We start from the raw sequence: 21,200 nt of genomic DNA on the forward strand, positions 1-21,200 counted from the left end.
CGCGTAAGACAAAATCGTTTATTCGCAAACAGCCTTAACTTGCATGCATTTTTGTTTTCTTCTACAACTCATGTACTCCAGACATAGATGTCGCGCCAATCGCCAAAAATTGTATTCGCTCCCAATAAACTAACCTCGCATAATATACTAATTTGTAAACATAAGCAAGACTCGATCTATGTTTAGTTTCAAGTGTGAGTGTGAGTGCTGAAAAGTTAATTATTTCGAAAATACTACGCATAGCTCAATAAAAATGTTGAACTTATTATTCATATCAAAGTCGTTTCATATCAGCGCTCGGTACGTATCGTATTATCGTAACAACATTTCTAGTGAGCAAAACAAAAATATGTAATCTAGATAATCCGCGATGACAAATGCACAGTATCGACATCTGGTAATGAGACACGTTCATGTGAGGCATATTGACGAATTTGGATTTACAACCAGATGGCGCAGCGAGGAAAATGAGGATGTTTTGTTTTTTTAATATGACATTCGTTTAACCCTCCTGTACTCGCGTGCAAAATCATAACACGTATACTCGCGCACGGTGTCACAGATCCAAAATAGAACATCTCTGTAATGTTGCCATTGTGTATTTTTCAGGCTTTATTGGCATTTATTTGAAGAAGACGGTATGATTGAATGAAAAAACGCCAAAACATATGTTTTCTCCGTCTGTATTATGTTTCAATAGTCATCTAATTCAGCCTCTTCAAAATAGAGTAATTTATGATACTCCAACACAAATAACGAAATTCGAATTTTTCACTGTTATTAATAAAAAGTAAGCAACTGAATATAATGATCTTATGCATTATACTTAATAAATATACCACGCCACTAACATTAATTCACACATTTTATTCAACAATATTCTGGAATATGAAAACAAGGTCTTGTCCAAAAAAGTTACTCCTATACTCGCGTCGGTGTGTCAGACCGAAAGTGTTAAAAAAGTGACACACGTCCCTTTTGTACCAACACATGCGATACGCTAAACGATGACGAACAACGAATAATGAAGCTAGAGTGAATCGCAAAGTTGTAGTGTTGATATTTTCTGAGAAATGAACGAATTATTGATTTATCGGTCCAATGACCAATGCGCGAGTATAGGAGTGTTAAATTTGTTAGAAAAATCCGAATTTTACTTCAAATTTCCCGAATTCAAGTATTTTTTCCACGCTGAGAAGGTTAGAAAATCATCATTTTACAATGTGCTATGTATATTACGAGGAATGGCTTGTTATAAGAATTGTAACTTTAATTTGTTTCAACTAAGTAAACGATGAATAGGGTATTTTGCGCTAAAAATACTGCAAATCCTTCTCGTATCGACCCCTACATAATCAATGATATCAGCCAATTCGATATGATATCGATTTCATCGCAATTATCCATAGTATCAATAACCGGTGTGCATTATCAAACTTAAAATTTTCGAAGATTATATATGTTGCGACACCCCTAGTGTAGCAACGCACCTTCTAACCAGCTACTTGATTTAAATGACATTTTTTAGTTAGATTGTCTTGATTGAGTTGACAGATTACAAAAAAAGACAAAAGAGAGTTAGGAAAACGTGGATCCATACTTATTGAATAAGATTTCTATTACTATTCTATTATTGTTAATTCTATTAAAACTATTGTTATTAAAATTACTTCGAAGCTTATCGTAAGTAGGGTATGCTAAAATAGAGTGAATTAAAATAATTAACGAACATTGCTTAGGTACAGGTTCATTGATCGAACACTCAGATTTACCAGGCATCAGTTATCGAGAGGCCGAAGAATTTGAGGTAGTTTCTCATTTACACATGTGCTCAAAAAAAACTGTTATTAACTGAAATGCATATAGGTACACTGTGAATATATCCTCAGCTCCGGGAACGAATCCCTAAAGTCCCACGGAACATACAAACGTGAGCATGAAAAATCATAAACATAACCTGTAATCTCAAACAGAATTATATATTTTAGGAAAATTTTAACTCTTTAATAAAAGATCGAGCTACGATTTCGGAAACCGTTTCGTTTGTTGCACTCTGCAACATTATTAAAATTTTCGTTTACCGGACAACGTTGAAAGATGCCTATCGATCGAACTCCACCACAGGAATATAGTTGCCCTATCTGCAAAAAGTTCGATAACAGTCGGATGGTCCAATGCGACGATTGCAACGATTGGTTCCATTTCGACTGTGTGGGTGTGACTGAAGATGTTGAGAACCACGACTGGAGCTGCTCACAATGCACGGAAGCCAAAAAAGCAGCCAAATCCAAAGAACAAGTCTCACATCATGGTAATCAACCTGCGCAGTCCAATGAAGGTGCCGTCGAATTGCAACAAGCAACAGGAGCCCAAAAGGGAGCGACGAAGACAACAATGGTGAATTTAGATCCCAATAGTTTGTTTGGCCCTGGACCGTCACACAGAACGATAAAGCAGAATGATAGGAGAGATGAAGGAAGTTTGTCAATGGTGCAAGCGGAGATACGAATGAAAATGCTTGAGGAGGAAAAAGCTCTCGAGCGAAAATATCTGCAGAGGAAATACGAGATTATGATCGAAGCCGCTGGTGGTTCTTCCGCTCTGTTAGAGCACAACGTCGTGAATGCTGATCCCCTCGGAGCCCCAGTAAGTCATTCATCTCCAATAAACTCACATCTACGGGCGAGTGCACCTCCGTTTCTTCCAAACCACGACGATCAACCTGACGTAGAAGGTAACATGATGTTGTTGAACCGGAGCCAGATTGCTGCACGCCAGGCCATACCAAGGGATCTTCCAACTTTCGATGGAGATCCAGAAGAATGGCCGCTTTTCGTGGCAACTTTTGAAAGCACAACACGAGTGTGCGGTTTCAGTCAGGAGGAAAATATCATCCGACTACAGAAAAGCCTACGGGGTAAAGCAAAAGAGTCGGTTAGAAGTCAGCTGCTCCATGCCACCAATGTTGACAACGTCATATCCACACTGAGGATGCTCTTCGGTCGCCCGGAAATAATCATCCATTCAGTAATTCGCAAAATCCATGCACTCCCAGCACCAAAAGTCGACAAGCTGAGTTCACTAGTGGATTTCGCAGTAGCTGTCCGTAACATGTGCTCCCTTGGCCGAGTGGTTAGCGTCATAACTAACATGCCGGGTGTTTGAGTTCGATTCCCGTTCTGGTCGGGGGAATTTTTCGTCAAAGAAATTTCCTCCGACTTGCACTGTGATCACGCGTATTCTAGAGCTTGCCACTCAAAATGCATTCAAGGCGTGTTATTTGGCATAGAAATCTCAACTAAGTACTAATAAAAATGACGCAAGTAATACTACGTTGAGACGGCGAAGTTCCTCTAGGAACGTTAGTGCCATTGAAGAAGAAGAAGAACATGGTTGCTACTGTCCAAGCGTGCAATCTGGAAGAGTACCTTTACAACATTACTTTGCTGCAAGAACTAGTGGATCGTTTGCCTCCAATGATCAAATTAAATTGGGCTATGCATCGTCAGGCGCAGAACCAAGTATCACTAGGTTACTTTAGCGAATGGCTTAACAGCTTAGCGGATGCAGCTAGCACTGTGTCAATTCCCTCGTCGACCACATTTACTGAAACGAAGCCAAGGCGCGGTCGAAAGGATGATGGTTTCCTGAATTCACACCATGAAACAAACCGAAAGCAGGTCAGCGAAAAGCAATATACAACATGCTGCATATGCGATGGAACCTGTGCTTCAGTAGTGAACTGCAAGAAGTTCTTGAATTTTGATCACACTACGCGATGGCAGAATGTGAGAGAGTGCAAACTTTGCCGATGTTGCCTCAAAAAACATAAAGGATTTTGCAGATCCAAAAACGAATGCGGAATTAATGAGTGTACCAGTAAACACCATCAGTTGTTGCATAACAATGCACCGTTTAAACCACGAACGCCACGGTCTCCAAATTCCGGGCAGACTGCTGCGACATCACAGCCGAGTACCACGTCAATTGTTGAGCACAATTGTAATATTCATCGCAGCGACGGTACGGAAGTTCTTTTTCGATATGTACCTGTAATATTGCACGGTCGTGGAATTAAAATTGAAACATACGCTTTTCTCGATGACGGTTCATCATTGACGTTGCTTGATGATGATTTGGCAGTCGAACTGAAGCTTGATGGTGTTGCACATCCTCTTTGTTTATAGTGGACAGCAGACACATGCCGCTATGAGGAGTCGTCACAAAAAGTGTCCTTACAGATTTCTGGTGTACGTAATCCTGATATACGATATAAACTTCCGACAGTACACAGTTGTTTGACAAACAACTAAAGCTTCCTCCTCAAACATTGGAATTTTCTGAACTAGTTGACAAATACAAGTACCCTAAAGAATTACCGATTGACTCTTACACCAATGTGCGCCCATGGATTCTAATTGGAATAAACAACTGGCGTGTTGGTCACGTTCTCGACAGCCGTGAAGGAAAAGAGTATGAGCCTGTCGCATCAAAAACTCGTTTGGGATGGATGGTATATGGCGTACATAACAACGCCCAGTTTCAAGAAGAGTATACCGCTCATCACAATTACCATATCAGCTCAAACTCCAGTCAAGTTGATGACGATTTACATAACACTGTGAAGAGGTTCTTCGCGCTTGATAGCATCGGCATAACTAAACCGGATAAACTGATAATTTCCAATGAGGATGAACGCGCCTGGTCCATGATGCGCTCCATTACCACTCTAGAGAATGGACACTATAAAACTGGACTCCTCTGGAAATTCGACGACGTAAGACTGCCTGATAGCAAGACAATGGCACTTAGAAGATGGCAGTGTCTGGAACGCAGGATGACCAGAGAACCAGAGCTGGGTGCTGCACTCAGAGCAAAAATGGAAGATTATTTGCGTAAAGGATATGCACGGAAGTTGACTACCGAAGAATTGAGGCAACCATATGAACGCATTTGGTATTTGCCAATATTCCCGGTGTTCAACCCAAATAAGCCGGGAAAACTCAGGATCGTCTGGGATGCTGCTGCTGCTGTAAACAGTATTTCGTTGAATTCCGTACTCATGACGGGTCCAGATCAGCTGACGGAACTCCCAGCGGTACTCTACAAATTTCGCCAATACCCGGTGGCCATAGGAGGAGACGTGCGTGAAATGTTTCACCAAGTACAAATGAATGAGGTGGATCAGCATTGTCATCGATTTTACTTTAGCATCGATAAGGATCAAAAGGAACCCGACGTGTACATTTTGCTTGTTATGTCTTTCGGGGCGACATGCTCACCCAGCCTTGCCCAATTCGTTAAAAACGAAAACGCGGAACGTTTCCGGCGTCGCTTTCCAACCGCTGTGGACGTCATCATAAAGTCACATTACGTTGACGATATGTATACGAGTGTCCCCACCAAAGAGGAAGCAATCGCTCTAGCCAAGCAAGTCAAGGAAATTCACTCTCGCGCTGGGTTTGAGATGACCAATTGGGTTTCTAATTCTCCAGACGTACTTGTAGCTCTGGACGCATTAGAGGTTCCCGAAAAGAATTTGAACACGACAATCGAAGTGGCCAATGAAAAGGTGCTTGGGATGTGGTGGTCGACGGAATCAGATGTTTTTACCTACAAACTATTCCTGCAACGCAACAAGGACATCCTTTCTGGAACGCGACGCCCCACTAAAAGGGAGCTTTTGAGAACCATGATGAGTGTTTATGACCCTCTCGGTCTCATCGCACACTATTTGATGTTTTTGAAGATGATTTTGCAGGAGATCTGGCGGTCTGGAGTGAACTGGGATGATTGTATTGCTGAGCGCGAGTGGGAGAAATGGAAGATTTGGTTGCAGTTTCTTCCCTCGCTTGAAAGTTTACGGATTCCCCGCTGCTACCGTCTGAAAACATCAGTTAACTCTTCCGTCCAACTCCACACATTCGTGGATGCTAGCGAAAATGGATATGCCGCTGTATGCTATTTCCGGTTTGAAGAGGATGGTCAAGTTGAATGTACGCTGATTGGAGCTAAAAGTCGTGTCGCACCACTCAAGTTTGTATCTATACCGCGCTTGGAATTACAAGCCGGTATCATCGGGGCTCGATTAGCAAAAGCTGTAGAACAAGGCCATACGTACAAAATATCGAAGCGGTTCTTTTGGACTGATGCTCGCAACGTTTTGTGTTGGTTGAACTCCGATCATCGAAGGTACAGCCAATTCGTTGCCTTCCGTGTGAGTGAGCTGTTGGAAACAACGGACGTTACCGAATGGCGATGGGTGCCAACCAAGTTGAACGTGGCCGACGAAGCCACAAAATGGAAATGTGCACCGAGTCTTAAGTATGATAGTCGTTGGTTCAATGGCCCCGAATTTTTGCTGCAACCAGAAGAAGACTGGCCGAAGCTTCCAGCTTTAGAATCCTCCAACGAAGAACTCCGTCCTAATTTATTACACCACCATGACGTTGATAATTGGGTAGTTACACCCGCCAACTTTTCAAGTTGGAAGCGCTTGCTTCATACCGTGGCATTTGTAATGCGATTCCCAAGGAATCTGAGCAGAAAGAAAGTGGCAGAAACACCTGCTGTCGGTCCCTTGTGTGCGGAGGAATTAACCGACGCTGCGAATTACATCTATCGTCGAGCTTAAGAGAACATTTACGGAGAGGAAAGAAAGTTGCTTGCTAAACCCAATCGGGCTAATGGTGCTCCGATTCTTCCCAAAAGCAGCCCTCTCTACAAAGTTGAACCGTATCTTGACGATGCTGGTGTAATGCGTATGCGTGGTCGCATCGGCGGGTGCGATTTAATTGATGAGTCTACAAAACATCCAGTTATCCTCCCTCGAAAACATCATATCACCTCTCTAATCATCCAAAAAACTCATGAGGAATTTCATCATCAGTGCCATCAGACTATTTTGAACGAGATCCGGCGCAGATATTACATTCCACGGTTGCGGACAGTGTACAACAAAACTCGTCGGGATTGCCAGAAATGTAAAATTATGACAGCTAAGCCACATCCTCCTCCCATGGCCGACTTACCAAAAGCTCGTCTCGCCGCCTTTGTTAGGCCGTTTTCATACTTAGGTATTGATTACTTTGGTCCGATGTTGGTGGTTGTTGGTCGCCGTGTCGAAAAGCGCTGGGGCGTACTAGCCACTTGTCTGACTACTCGAGCAGTACACATCGAGCTAGCTCACTCATTAACAACGGACTCCTGCATAATGTGTCTGCAAAACATAATAGCGCGACGTGGAACTCCTATCGAGATCATAAGTGATCGCGGAACAAATCTGACCGGTGCAAGTAAAGAACTCAAAGAAGCTTTAGGAAAAGTAGACGAAGATCGTTTAATAAAAGAGTTCACAACAGATAACCTCAAATGGGTCTTTAATCCACCTGCTTCCCCTCATATGGGGGGAAGCTGAGAAAGACTGATACAATCAGTGAAAAAGATTTTGACCAGCATTCTCCCAACTCAACGGCTGCCTACCGATGAAGTACTGAGAAACGCTCTTGTTATGATAGAAAATATAATTAATTCGCGCCCTTTGACCTACGTACCGGTTGATGATGATGCAGCCCCGGCACTCACTCCTAATAGTTTTTTGCTTGGATCCACAGATGGCTCAAAACCTTTAGTACTTCACAATGACAGCGGCGTAGCTCTCCGAAGTGCCTGGAAATCATCACAAATTTTGGCAAATATGTTTTGGAAGAAATGGCTAGAAGAGTATCTTCCTAAAATAACCAGGAGAAGTAAATGGTTTACGGCTGGTCGTTAGATTCAGATTGGAGACATCGTGATTGTTGTGGACCCAAGTTTCCCAAGAAATTGTTGGCCCAAAGGCAGAATTATCGCGACGAAGGTATCCAAATATGGTCAAGTTAGATCAGCGACGGTGCAAACAGCAGCAGGCATTTACGAGCGCCCGGCAGTCCGCCTGGCAGTGCTGGATGTAGGTGCAGATAGAAGTGACCAGGATCAGGATCCAATCACTGGGGGGACTGTTGCGACACCCCTAGTGTAGCAACGCACCTTCTAACCAGCTACTTGATTTAAATGACATTTTCAAACCTTAGTTAGATTGTCTTGATTGAGTTGACAGATTACAAAAAAAGACAAAAGAGAGTTAGGAAAACGTGGATCCATACTTATTGAATAAGATTTCTATTACTATTCTATTATTGTTAATTCTATTAAAACTATTGTTATTAAAATTACTTCGAAGCTTATCGTAATTAGGGTATGCTAAAATAGAGTGAATTAAAATAATTAACGAACATTGCTTAGGTACAGGTTCATTGATCGAACACTCAGATTTACCAGGCATCAATTATCGAGAGGCCGAAGAATTTGAGGTAGTTTCTCATTTACACATTTGCTCAAAAAAAAACTGTTATTAACTGAAATGCATATAGGTACACTGTGAATATATCCTCAGCTCCGGGAACTTATCCCTAAAGTCCCACGGAACATACAAACGTGAGCATGAAAAATCATAAACATAACCTGTAATCTCAAACAGAATTATATATTTTAGGAAAATTTTAACTCTTTAATAAAAGATCGAGCTACGATTTCGGAAACCGTTTCGTTTGTTGCACTCTGCAACAATACATGACTTTGGTCAAATCGTGTGTTGAAACCATCGTAAATATACAAAACTCCAACATTCTTACCATATACTGACGACATTCAATGGCTGAAATGAATCTAAATTGAAATAAAATGAATAATCACAACCGAATCTTGCTTTTCAGTGCGTAAAATAAACAAACACCCTCACTTTTGGCGTAGGACTACGTCTAACCGGAAGATATAGGGGGTGAAATGGAAATCTAGGCACTGAACAAATAGGAAAAAATGCAAGATTTGGAACGCTTATAACTCGAGCATTTCTCAATAGATCGCGAACGTTTTTGCATCAATTGATAGAAAATATATCTACGCATCTATCATAACGAATAACATTTCATTTTTCTTGAGATAAATAATTGAATAATTGTGAAATATCAAGCATTGTCAAAATGCACTATGTGCCCATTTTTTATTGGTCCATTTTGTGCTCCTCAAATCGTACCGACCAAAACGGGCAACCAGCGGCAGCAGCGAAATAGAATGAAGCACGATTGGAAAGGAAAAAGACAAAAAATGAAAGAAGCATTGGTCGCAGTCTCACACATGCGTAATTCTCGAGCCAGCCAGTCAGCTTAAAAATCCCCGCTCCGCTGCCGTAACGATCATTCTCGTTCAAACCGTACACCACATCGGTTCGCATCACAACACATCAACAAACCAACCCAAGCAGCCATGTCTGGACATGGTAAAGGGGGAAAAGTAAAGGGAAAGGCAAAATCCCGCTCGAACCGTGTTGATCTGGAGTTCCCCGCAAGGGTAGCTAGGCCGAGCGCGTTAGTACCAGTGCACCAGCCGGCGTTATATAGTTTCGGCCGCCGAAGTGATCGAGTTAGCTGGCAAAGCTGCTCGCGACGATAAGAAAACCCGCATTCGGAACAGAACACATTCGGTTCGGTGGACATCAAGACAACAGGCGAGTGGCGAGTGGCAAACGCAATCGCAAAACGACATCAGGTAGCAGAAGAAAAAAGTTTGTTCTTTATACAAACTTATCGAAATGGTTTTTTTCAAAACCACGAGTACTAAGTTTTCTAAATTGGAACCATTCCATTAAACAAGGCGCTTTTCAGGGCCATTAAACCTTCCAAAAAAGAGTTTAGGAAATACAGTTCAAGTTTAATACAGTTTTCTAAAACATTATCACTGTTCCACTGTCATCGCAAATGTTCAATTACAGGTTAAAATCGCCTCCAATGCGACACTGAGTGGCGCTTCGGCACGTCGCATTGAATGTAATTTACTGTACAACATGTCACAAAGCTGGATGGGAAGAAATTTTCCAACTGTGAAAGCTGTGGCGAGTGGCAACAAATCGCTAAACAGGAAGGTTCAGCCGAACAAGATGGGGATATTGAGTGATAACAAAACAATAAGCTCTTTAGATTGAAGATAATTTTGTGATCCTGAAAAGGACCCTTGTGAATCCAACGAGCGAACAAATCGTAATGAATGTATTTTTTTGCCATCGCTCCCTTTTAACGCTCATTCGTTCGTCTCGATGGACTCGTCCCTCTGGCTGAGTCTGCCGATTTATCTCTATCCTGTGAGTGTGTACCGCTAGAGTATAAAACACGCGGACCCCAAAAAAATATCTTATTTTCTTTCAAACCGTAAACCCGTGTGGTTGTACGGCATCGGCATCGTGGACGTAACAAAACTTGTCCTCCAGTTAAGAGAAAGGCACAGTCTCACTCGAACCGTGCAGGTCTCCTGTTCCCTGTTGATCGCATTCACTGTTTGCTCCGCAAGGGTAACTAGGCCGAACGGATTGGTGCCGGAGCACCAGTATACCTAACAGCGATTATAGAGTTTCGGCCGTCGGAGTGCTCGGGTTGGCTTGCAAAGCTGCTCACGACAATCAGAAAACCCGCATCAAGAACAGAGCAGCTTCGGTTCGGCGCTCATCAAGGCAACAATTAGTTTCAGTGAGTGGCAAAGTGTTTCTCCGGCACGTCGCATTAAATGTAATTTACTGAACAACATGTCACAAGCTGGATGGGAAGAAATTTTCCAACTGTGAAATCTGTGGCGAGTGGCAAACGCAATAGCAAAACAGGAAGGTTTAACCGAACAAGATGGGAATATCGAGTGATAACAAAAACACAACACCAAAGGTTCTTTTCAGAACCATCAACATATAAAGAGTAAACAGTAAACTGATCCATTTTTCAGGTAGATTTTCAGGTTCACGTAGGAGAAGAAAATAAAACAACATTTTTAAAATATATCTTTATCAAAAGCTGTCCCCTTTGTATAGTCCTACGTCACTCCGGTTATGTCCCCGACATTACCCACCCGTATTTTGTGGTTCTGAGATCTAATGTAGATGTCGTATGAGCTGATTCAGCTTTGCGTAAATTCGTCAATTATTATCTATCAGATTAACTGGCCAGAAGGCCAGTTAAGTTGTTAAAATTTGAATGGAAATGTTTTCTTCCTGTGATTTGATTACTTGAATACTGACTGTAACCAACAATATAAGAAAGTCCGGAAAAAATATCAATATTTCCCTTAACACGTAATTATAAAATAAAATCATTAGGTAAAATTTTCGTTGAAGTTTTTTTTTCACCATTTCAAAAAAAATTGTTATTCTACTATATAGAGTACATACAGTCAAAGCTCTCTATAACGACATGTTCAAAGGTCCCTTCAAAATCGCATAGAAATTCTTTTCTTTATTGCGACATTTCTCTATAAAGACCTTTCCCTATAACGACTCATTATCGCTTCTATTTACTAGAACATAACATTCTCTATTGCGACACTTTTCAATTTCACTCCTCTCATAGTGTGTGATTGTCAATGTCAGGGCCTACGAACGTAAATAGTCTTTGTTGTGTATTATAAGGTTTAATCAACTGTGAACATCTGTTCACGCCCAACTGATTTCAATTTTCGGATATTCACACAAACATATTTTTGTATTTGAGAGGTGTCAAGTTGTAAATACAATGGTTTTTCATTGGGAATACTGACGCGCCATTAACACATTAAAATATAATTTATTATTGTAAAAGAACACGAGGTATTACTTTGGCAGACCTTACAATTAACGATTGAAACGGAAGTGTCTAGACAATATGACAACTGTCATCACACACATCTATGCGCCTTACATCATCGTCGGAGTAACAGGCAACTGTCACTCGAGAGCCCAGCGTCGTAGGGAGCCGCTCATAGGTGGAGCCACTCCAACAGAATACAGTTGTCTCCAACATCTCCCCTTTTTAATAAATGTGGTACGGGTTGAACCACTTCGGCGTCCTTCTATTCCTAGAAGATCGCCGAGGAACTGTTACCACCGGATCTGCCTCAACTGCTGATTCAAATTCGGTTGAAGCTGATGATGTTGACGTTGATGGGGACTGGCCAGACGACAAAGGACTAGACACAGGACTGTGCGGCTGGTCATGCCGCAGAGTAGACGATGCTTGTTGCGAAATAGAAGGTTGCAATGTTCTGCCTGATAAGGATGCTTGCTGAGATGGTGGTGTTGCAGTAGTGGGAAATGAACCTTGAGTAATCGAACCTGGTTCTGGTAAGTTCCAGGCTTCAAGTAAAACATCCAAGGGTAGCTTTGAATCGCAATTGCTCCTTGGATTTGCCATCTGATCTGGTACTGAATCAGTCACGGTTCGACCTCGTAGCTGATTGATGTGTGAGCGCTGCAGTCGATCGCCTTCTAACCATACATTATATATGACGTCTCCCAGTCGTTCTAATACGATGCCAGGTACCCATTTCCAACTGTTTCTAGTGAAGACCTTGGCGTAAACTGGATCGTCTTTGCTATAAAACCTCTGCTGTTTATTAGGTTTTGTAGTTGATTCCGGCTTATGAACTGTTGGTGGACGAAGCAACTCGAGGCACGTTCTGATTTGACGATTGAACATGACCTCGGCTGGCGATTTGTTATCCTGTAGGGAGCGGTTTGGCGTGCTCCGGTACGTAAACAGAAAAATGTCCAAGGCTTCTTCGATAGCTTTTGTCCCCTCTCGAATTTTTTTAACGGTGCGTTTGAACGTGTCCACAAATCGTTCGGCTTGCCCGTTCGACTGTGGATGGAACGGTGCAGTAGTTACATGTTCTATTCCATTTGCCATGCAGAAGTTTGCGAACTCAGCGCTGGGTTCCATTGTCTGATACCAGGGTTGTGGGCATCCCAAGACGAGCGAATAGTCCACGGAGAATGCTGATGGTAGCGTGGGAAGTGATCCGTCGAGTTTGAACCACCTCAGGCCACTTGGAGAAGCTGTTGACGGCGACGAGATAATATTCACCTTCGACTGGACCGGCGAAATCAATATGCACACGTTGCCACGGACCAGATGCTCTGGGCCATGGAACAGGATCCGATTGCGGAGGAGATCGTGCTACTGACGCACAATGCTGACAAGTCTCGACGAAGTTCTTCACTTGTTCGTCGATCGAAGGCCAGTACACATAGCTTCTTGAGAGCGCTTTCATCCTATGGATTCCAGGGTGCCCAAGGTGTAGTTGTTTTAGGCACTGCTTCCGATATTGCGAGGGGACCACAAGTCGTTCTCCAAACAGAATACAACCGTCCACTAGACTGAGCGAGTCCTGCCTGGCTTGGAATCGCTTCAGTTCCGGCTCGATGAGTTGCGTTTGCGGCCAACCATCTCTCACATACCTTGCGTAGGAGTGGATCGGACTGTGTACCCTGAGCGACGACTCTAAAACTGAGAGGAAGAGCGTTAACTGTACATGATGCTACAGACCTGATATCATTCTCTAAACGGATGCTGGCAATCACGTAGTCTTCCTCTGGCTTCGCATGCTGATCGATGAGACGTGACAAGATATCGGCGTTACCGAATTTTGTTGTCGCCACATACTCAATCTCGAAGTCGTACAGTAGTAAAGTCAAAGCGAACCGTTGCAATCTGTTGGCAGTATAGACGTGAATGCCCTTCTTGGATCCAAAAATTCGAACCAAAAGCGTCGACCAAACAGCATTTTATGGAACTTGGTGACGGCGAATATTATGGCCAGACCCTTACGGTCTACTTGACTGTAGTTCTGCTCCGCCTTGGTGAGTGCTCTTGAAGCATGTTGTACCACTTTTATTGATCCATCAGGAAATCGATGGCTAATCGTTGCTCCTAGACCAATGGATGAAGCATCAGCCGCCACGATGATGTCTAACTTCGGATTATAGTGGGTGAGAAGCAGATCTGAAGAGAGAATTCTCTTGAAGTTTTCGAATGCTTGTTGACACTCCTTGTTCCACTCGAACTTTGCATCCGATTTGAGTAGGTTGTCAAGTGGATAACGCAACATCCGCATATTCGGCACATACTTCGCATAAAAATTTATTGCGCCTAGGAAGGAACGGACTCCTGAAACGTCAATGGGAAGCGATAGTTTTGCGATCGCTTCGATTTTTGCTGGATCTGGATGTAGCCCTTGATGATCGATAACATGGCCCAGATACTGGATCTGACGTTTGCAGAATGAACATTTCTCCGATCGAATCGTGAACCCAAAGTCTTCGATGCGCTGTAGAACTGCTTTCAGATTACAATCATGCTCCTGATCGCTTTTTCCACTGACTACGACGTCGTCCATATAACCGGACGTTCCCTCGAGACCGGCGAGCATAGTATCGATCAATTGTTGAAATGCTCCTGGAGCAATCTTCACGCCCGGTGGAAGGCGATTGTATTGAAACAACCCACGATGCGTATTTATTGTTAGCATACCACGACTTGCTTCATCAACTTCTACTTGCAGGAATGCGTCGGAGAGATCGATCTGGCTGAATACTTTACAGTTAGCGAGCTTTGCGAAAATGTTCTCCGGACGGGGAAGCGGGTATTGATGAGGCTGTAAGGCGGCATTTAGACCCGTCGAATAGTCTCCGCAGATCCGGATCGAATCATTAGCCTTGCGTACCACAACTATCGGAGCGGCCCACTCTGAATAATCTACCGGTGAAATGATATTTATCTTCTCTAGACGATCGAGCTCTTGATTTACAGCATCCTGCATGGCATACGCCACTGGGCATTTCGGACAGAAAACTGTGTTACACTGTTCTTTTAGGTTCAACTTCACCTTAATCTTATGGCATAAACCAAGTTCTTCACTGAACACCTTCGGAAATATTTTCTTCAGAGAATTGGTAGACACGGGTGCACTGGATACCTGACAACAGAATGTGTCCATCGGCACGGATCCGAGATCAAAACTGGCTACTAAATCAGATCCAAGAAGTTGCAAATGTTTTTCAGTCACACGAATCACTGCTTTGTGGGTTTTCCTTGCAATGCTAACGTTGCAACTAAATTCGCCTACAAGAGGCAAAACATTTCCCGAAGCGGTTTTCGCTTTCACTGTAGCTGGGGCTAACACTGGACTTCCAATCGTCTACCAATTCTTCTTGCTAATCACTGTTATATTCGAGGCTGTATCAAGCTGTAATCTTATTTCACCTCCAGGGAACAAAACAGGAACAAATTTCCTTCTTTTTTCCACACTGCATGCTTTTACTACAACCACTTTGCTGGTTACCGAGAACTTCCTCCGTTTCTTTGCAGATCCACGCGACTTCTTTGCGCTGGTACAATATCCTTCCCTGTGTCCGATCTGTCACTTATGGCTTCTATAGGTACATTCGAGAGCATAATGGGACGAGCCACAATACCAACACGGTGATTTTGGTTTGCTTTTTCTGTCACCGGTGCCGGTTCTGATTGCCACATTTTCTCGTTTCCTGGAACGTCGCCCGTCGAATTTCTGCTTCACTGCATTGATCTGATCAAAGTGAGAAGCAGACTCGATCATTGCATTATCATGTCGGAGGTTGACCAACCGCTGGCTTTCCTCTGATAACTGTTCTATGGTGACGTTGTCACGTTCTTCAATTTTGGAAAGTAGTCGGGTCCGCAACTCGGCGTCAGTTTCAGATTTGAGTCCACAGACGTATATTAAACACTTGAACTCTTCTTCGGTGAGCTTTCCTAGCTCAAACTGAACACAGGATTTGTTGACACGGCATGCAAAGGCAATGTGATCCTCCGTCGGATTTTTCGAAACTTGGAGACATCGATATTGACGACTGATAACAGACTCTTTCGCACCAAACAGTCCTTTCAATTTGTCTACTGTCTGCGCGAAACTGAAGTCTTTTGGCAACCGTGGAAGTATATAACTGACATACCTCTCGTGTTCCACGGTACCCATTTTCCGTAGAAGTAGACGTACTTTGGCTTCGTCATCCAAACGAGAAGCGTCCTTTTCGAAGAGGTCATCATAGCGTGAATACCAGCAAGCGAAGGTCAGATTACTCTCCGCCTCATAATGGAACTCCTTGATGTTTCCCGCAAGAGAATCTAGAATCTGTTCGGGGTTAGGTGGGACCTGAACGTTGAATGAAGACGTTATACTGCGAAGGAATGTCTGCTGCCATTCTTCCGCCCGTTGCTCGTTTTGCTGTTGCCGGAGAAGAAGCTGGTTCAACTGCTGCTGATACTGTAACTGTTGCTGTTGCATCATGTGCATCATCTGTGTGAGGAGGTTATCTGCCGGGATCGGGATCTGCTGCTGCTGATGCTGCGGAGAAAGCACAAACGGTGGTTGCTGCTGCTGGTGGGGGACCGGTTGACTGGGATTTCCTGCATGAGCATTCTGTTGATGTTGCTGCTGGATCCGCAGACGGTCCGCATACGAATGGTGCTGCTGTCCGTTTTCCATGCTCTCTACTCTCCGTCGTTTACGCGGGGGTGACGGAATTGTTAATTATCACGAAAATCGAAACAAAACCGAACCGAACGTCGCCACTTTTGTATTTGAGAGGTGTCAAGTTGTAAATACAATGGTCTTTCATTGGGAATACTGACGCGCCATTAACACATTAAAATATAATTTATTATTGTAAAAGAACACGAGGTATTACATTGGCAGACCTTACAATTAACGATTGAAACGGAAGTGTCTAAACAATATGACAACTGTCATCACACACATCTATGCGCCTTACAGCATCGTCGGAGTAACAGGCAACTGTCACTCGAGAGCCCAGCGTCGTAGGGAGCCGCTCATAGGTGGAGCCACTCCAACAGAATACAGTTGTCTCCAACACATATTTAAACCATAAAAGATAGGGAAAGCTTATTGAAACAAATTAATCGAAGAATTGTACAAGAATTCTGTCCTAGAGCAAAAGAATAAAATTTCATTAAATTTGCAATAAATTTAGAAATGAATCTATTGTTTGCGCAATTGTTATATGGATAAAACTTTTGATATTAAATTCAGGCAATAACTTGAAGTATCGTTGGTTTCACTTCGAAAACATTCACTGCCCAAAATGAGTTGAAATACACGAAAATCTTCAAGAAGAAAACATAATCTTATGAATTCAATGTGCTGCACAATGCGAATTCATTCATCATCAAAAATATGGACTAGAATCGTGAAAAGAGTAAGAATGTTGGCTTCAATGATGTTCAATTGGTATAGTTTTCCAGGCGATGAGATAAATAAAATCAATCATTTATTAAATCAGGGTCTGATGGAGCATTCAACAATGAAACCATATGCTCATCCTCTCAAAACCGGCAAGCAGATGCTTTCCAGATTATCTATGCTGGTTTATTAACAAATTTTTTTTATTTTTTCTATCTAGAGAAAAATTTGTATCGAACGGATGAGCTGAATTTTATATTCATTGTTTAATGTTTTTTGTTTCAAGATGGTTAAACATCAATTGCTTTTGTTTCTAATATAATTTGATTGATTTGCGTGAGTTTGGGCATTTCTCTTCTTATAGCGACATCTAAGCTCTCTATAACAAACTTTTATAGCGACAATTCTCTATAACGACGGTCTCTTGCGATGTCGTTATAGAGAGCTTCACTGTATTTGATGGGGAAAAGTTAGTTTTCATTCACAATCTAGGTTTTGACGTAGGACTACGTCTTTCATTTCTATACCGGGGTGTAAAATCAAAGTTTCGAAAACGAAAGCGTTACGCCAGAGACCGAGATTTTGAGCGTTAATAGCTCCTTAACAACTGAACGAAATGGTATGATAAACACTTCATTCGAAAGATAAAATGTTTACGCGTTCTATACTTGTTACTTTTTGATCCAAAAACTTGTTTCAATAGTCTTAAAATTGCTTTCAAAACAGGCTATTGAAATCACCAATCGGTATATAAGCGAGCGCCGCTCGGAAATCTACTCAGTTCTAATTGAACAGCAATTGGAGCATGTTGTCGCTGTTGTGGTGAAGCTCTTCGTTTATCATGAAAGCGCTGATGAACGGTGTCACCAAGAGCCTGTTTGTGCACCTTAGGCTAGACATGAATCCATCAGGAGGAGAGTGATGCCACAAACGGTTCCCCGGGAAGATCTCGAAGCAGCCGCTACACAAACACACACACACATACACGCGCGGAATTCTTTCCGTTTGGATGCCATTCAGCAACGAGAAAGATCCGGAAAATAATCTGCCAGTTCCTCTGGGAATTTAAAAATACATTCATGTGAAAGAGTTTAATTGAATGTTTTCTATCCATGTTACACTGTGACCAAATATGTTTCAATCAAGTGCTATTAACAGGTGGTTATCGAGTTGGCATTAACCACTGGTGGGCTTCCAGTATCGAGGAAAATGTGGAAATATCTAATCGTTACTGAAAATAATCTGCCAGTTCCTTTGGGAATTTTCAAAATATATTCATGTTAAATAGTTTATTTGAATGTTTTCTTTTCATGTAACACTGTGATCAAATACATTTGGTTTTGTGGTTTTTCAATCAATCGCAATTAACAGGATAGCTTCAGAAGATTATTCTTCCCCATTAGTAGGATATTTCCGTATCCAATATTGTATGCGCCCGCAATCGATTATTGCTCAGTCGCCGAAAGTTCCGAGCTCAGAGAGTTCATTCCCCTCTAGTTTGCCTTCCAAATTGCCATCGTAAACCACACCTTCTCTCGATTCAATCACACACAAAAAGCATACTTAAGCGATATTCTGGTGGTGAGACACATTCATTTTTCGTGAGGACATCGACAAGACAACATCGTTGCCTAACGTGCTGGAGGAGGTGGACGGCCAAAGGATCGACACATACACGCGCAGAACTCTTTCCGTTAGGATGCCATTCAGCATCGAGAAAGTTCCGGAAAGATCTAATCATTGCTGGAAAATAATCTGCCAGTTCCTTTGGGAATTTTCAAAATATATTCATGTGAAAGAGTTTAATTGAATGTTTTCTATCCATGTAACACTGTGACCAAATATATTTCAATCAAGTGCTATTAACAGATGGTTATCGAGTTGGCATTAACCACTGGTGGGCTTCCAGTATCGAGGAAAATGTGGAAATATCTAATCGTTACTGAAAATAATCTGCCAGTTCCTTTGGGAATTTTCAAAATATATTCATGTGAAAGAGTTTAATTGAATGTTTTCTATCCATGTAACACTGTGACCAAATACATTTGGTTTTGTGGTTTTTCAATCAATCGCAATTAACAGGATAGCTTCAGAAGATTATTCTTCCCCATCAGTAGGATATTTCCGTATCCAATATTGTATGCGCCCGCAATCGATTATTGCTCAGTCGCCGAAAGTTCCGAGCTCAGAGAGTTCATTCCCCTCTAGTTTGCCTTCCAAATTGCCATCGTAAACCACACCTTCTCTCGATTCAATCACACACAAAAAGCATACTTAAGCGATATTCTGGTGGTGAGACACATTCATTTTTCGTGAGGACATCGACAAGACAACATCGTTGCCTAACGTGCTGGAGGAGGTGGACGGCAAAGGATCGACACATACACGCGCAGAACTCTTTCCGTTAGGATGCCATTCAGCATCGAGAAAGATCCGGAAAGATCTAATCATTGCTGGAAAATAATCTGCCAGTTCCTTTGGGAATTTTCAAAATATATTCATGTGAAAGAGTTTAATTGAATGTTTTCTATCCATGTAACACTGTGACCAAATATATTTCAATCAAGTGCTATTAACAGATGGTTATCGAGTTGGCCTTAACCACTGGTGGGCTTCCAGTATCGAGGAAAATGTGGAAATATCTAATCGTTACTGAAAATAATCTGCCAGTTCCTTTGGGAATTTTCAAAATATATTCATGTGAAAGAGTTTAAATGAATGTTTTCTATCCATGTAACACTGTGACCAAATATGTTTCAATCAAGTGCTATTAACAGGTGGTTATCGAGTTGGTATTAACCACTGGTGGGCTTCCAGTATCGAGGAAAATGTGGAAATAACTAATCGTTACTGAAAATAATCTGCCAGTTCCTCTGGGAATTTTCAAAATATATTCATGTGAAAGAGTTTAATTGAATGTTTTCTATCCATGTAACACTGTGACCAAATATGTTTCAATCAAGTGCTATTAACAGGTGGTTATCGGGTTGGCATTAACCACTGGTGGGCTTCCAGTATCGAGGAAAATGTGGAAATATCTAATCCTTACTGAAAATAATCTGCCAGTTCCTTTGGGAATTTTCAAAATATATTCATGTTAAAGAGTTTATTTGAATGTTTTCTTTCCATGTAACACTGTGATCAAATACATTTGGTTTTGTGGTTTTTCAATCAATCGCAATTAACAGGATAGCTTCAGAAGATTATTCTTCCCCATCAGTAGGATATTTCCGTATCCAATATTGTATGCGCCCGCAATCGATTATTGCTCAGTCGCCGAAAGATTCGAGCTCAGAGAGTTCATTCCCCTCTAGTTTGCCTTCCAAATTGCCATCGTAAACCACACCTTCTCTCGATTCAGTCACACACAAAAAGCATACTTAAGCGATATTCTGGTGATGAGACACAAACATCATCAAGGCTATCGCAGGCAACCTAGCCTCTGGCCATAGAAAGACGCTGCTAAATGTTGTAAATGTTTGGTTGGTCCCACAAATCCTTTACGGAATAGGCACCTTCAGCCGTGGAGGGGACAGGGTGTTAAACACCATCCAACCAATTTACAATAAAGCAATTCGGCTCGCAATTGGCGCTTCCCTTCACCCACCTGGTAACAAAAGCCATCACTCATAAGCCATCCGTCACTTGTCACTCCCCGAAAGCGACCACAATGTCCCATTAATACATAGGGCTAAAACATGGTTCAAAAATCTCACGAACAAAGATCTTCCCGATATATGTGAACGTTCATCTGCGACGGGAAGAAATTGGAACGTCAAACCGCCGAACATTAACCTTGAACTTCTCAAGGCGGGCGGGAGACTCTTCTCCAAAAGTCAAAGCCTGCTTCAATAACCTCGTTACATCCAATTTTCAAATCAACCACCAGGTATACACAGATGGTTCAGTCAGTGCCGATGGAGTTGGATGTGGAATCTTTGAGAGTAGATACACTGGTAGCTTTTCTCTTCCACCGCAATGCTCCATCTTCAGTGCGGAAGCTTTCGCCCTTTTAATAGCTACCCAAGAATGCACCCATGATTTTCTTCCTACCACAATATTCTCAGACTCAGCTAGCTGTCTCCACGATCTTCTAAGTGGAAACAGCAAACACCCATGGATTAAGCAAACAG

At 42.2% G+C, this 21,200-nt stretch overlaps 3 protein-coding genes across 5 annotated transcripts in view; all 3 read left to right on the top strand.

Annotated features, from left to right (window-relative positions):
• LOC129771063 (probable tRNA N6-adenosine threonylcarbamoyltransferase, mitochondrial) overlaps positions 1 to 21,200 on the top strand; it is an 86,945-nt gene that overhangs the window by 35,774 nt on the left and 29,971 nt on the right. For 2 of the 3 annotated variants that reach the window (XM_055774351.1, XM_055774352.1), the window contains exon 1: positions 134 to 300. The exons of the other annotated variant lie outside the window; for it this stretch is intronic. In XM_055774351.1, coding sequence (XP_055630326.1) covers positions 254 to 300 — 47 coding nt within the window. In that variant the 5' untranslated portion in view covers positions 134 to 253. Of the gene's footprint in view, positions 1 to 133; positions 301 to 21,200 lie in introns of those variants that run through there. 3 annotated transcript variants of the gene reach the window in all.
• Positions 1,612 to 4,064, top strand: LOC129771064 (uncharacterized). The gene is made up of 4 exons (XM_055774354.1): positions 1,612 to 1,683; positions 1,740 to 1,807; positions 1,867 to 1,930; positions 1,989 to 4,064. Exon 4 carries the CDS (start codon positions 2,098 to 2,100, stop codon positions 3,163 to 3,165), a length of 1,068 nt encoding a protein of 355 aa, XP_055630329.1. The 5' UTR covers positions 1,612 to 1,683; positions 1,740 to 1,807; positions 1,867 to 1,930; positions 1,989 to 2,097; the 3' UTR covers positions 3,166 to 4,064.
• On the top strand, positions 4,057 to 8,693 carry LOC129771061 (uncharacterized). Its single transcript, XM_055774350.1, has 4 exons — positions 4,057 to 8,227; positions 8,284 to 8,351; positions 8,412 to 8,475; positions 8,534 to 8,693. The coding sequence occupies exon 1, from the start codon at positions 4,511 to 4,513 to the stop codon at positions 6,632 to 6,634; it is 2,124 nt and encodes a 707-aa protein (XP_055630325.1). The 5' UTR covers positions 4,057 to 4,510; the 3' UTR covers positions 6,635 to 8,227; positions 8,284 to 8,351; positions 8,412 to 8,475; positions 8,534 to 8,693.

Source organism: Toxorhynchites rutilus, chromosome 2 (assembly GCF_029784135.1).
Source record: "Toxorhynchites rutilus septentrionalis strain SRP chromosome 2, ASM2978413v1, whole genome shotgun sequence".
Lineage (NCBI taxonomy): Eukaryota > Metazoa > Arthropoda > Insecta > Diptera > Culicidae > Toxorhynchites > Toxorhynchites rutilus.

Bases quoted from the DNA above. Each gene is read 5' to 3' on its own strand.
- LOC129771064 (XM_055774354.1), top strand. From the start codon at position 2,098: ATGCCTATCGATCGAACTCCACCACAGGAATATAGTTGCCCTATCTGC.
- LOC129771061 (XM_055774350.1), top strand. From the start codon at position 4,511: ATGGTATATGGCGTACATAACAACGCCCAGTTTCAAGAAGAGTATACC.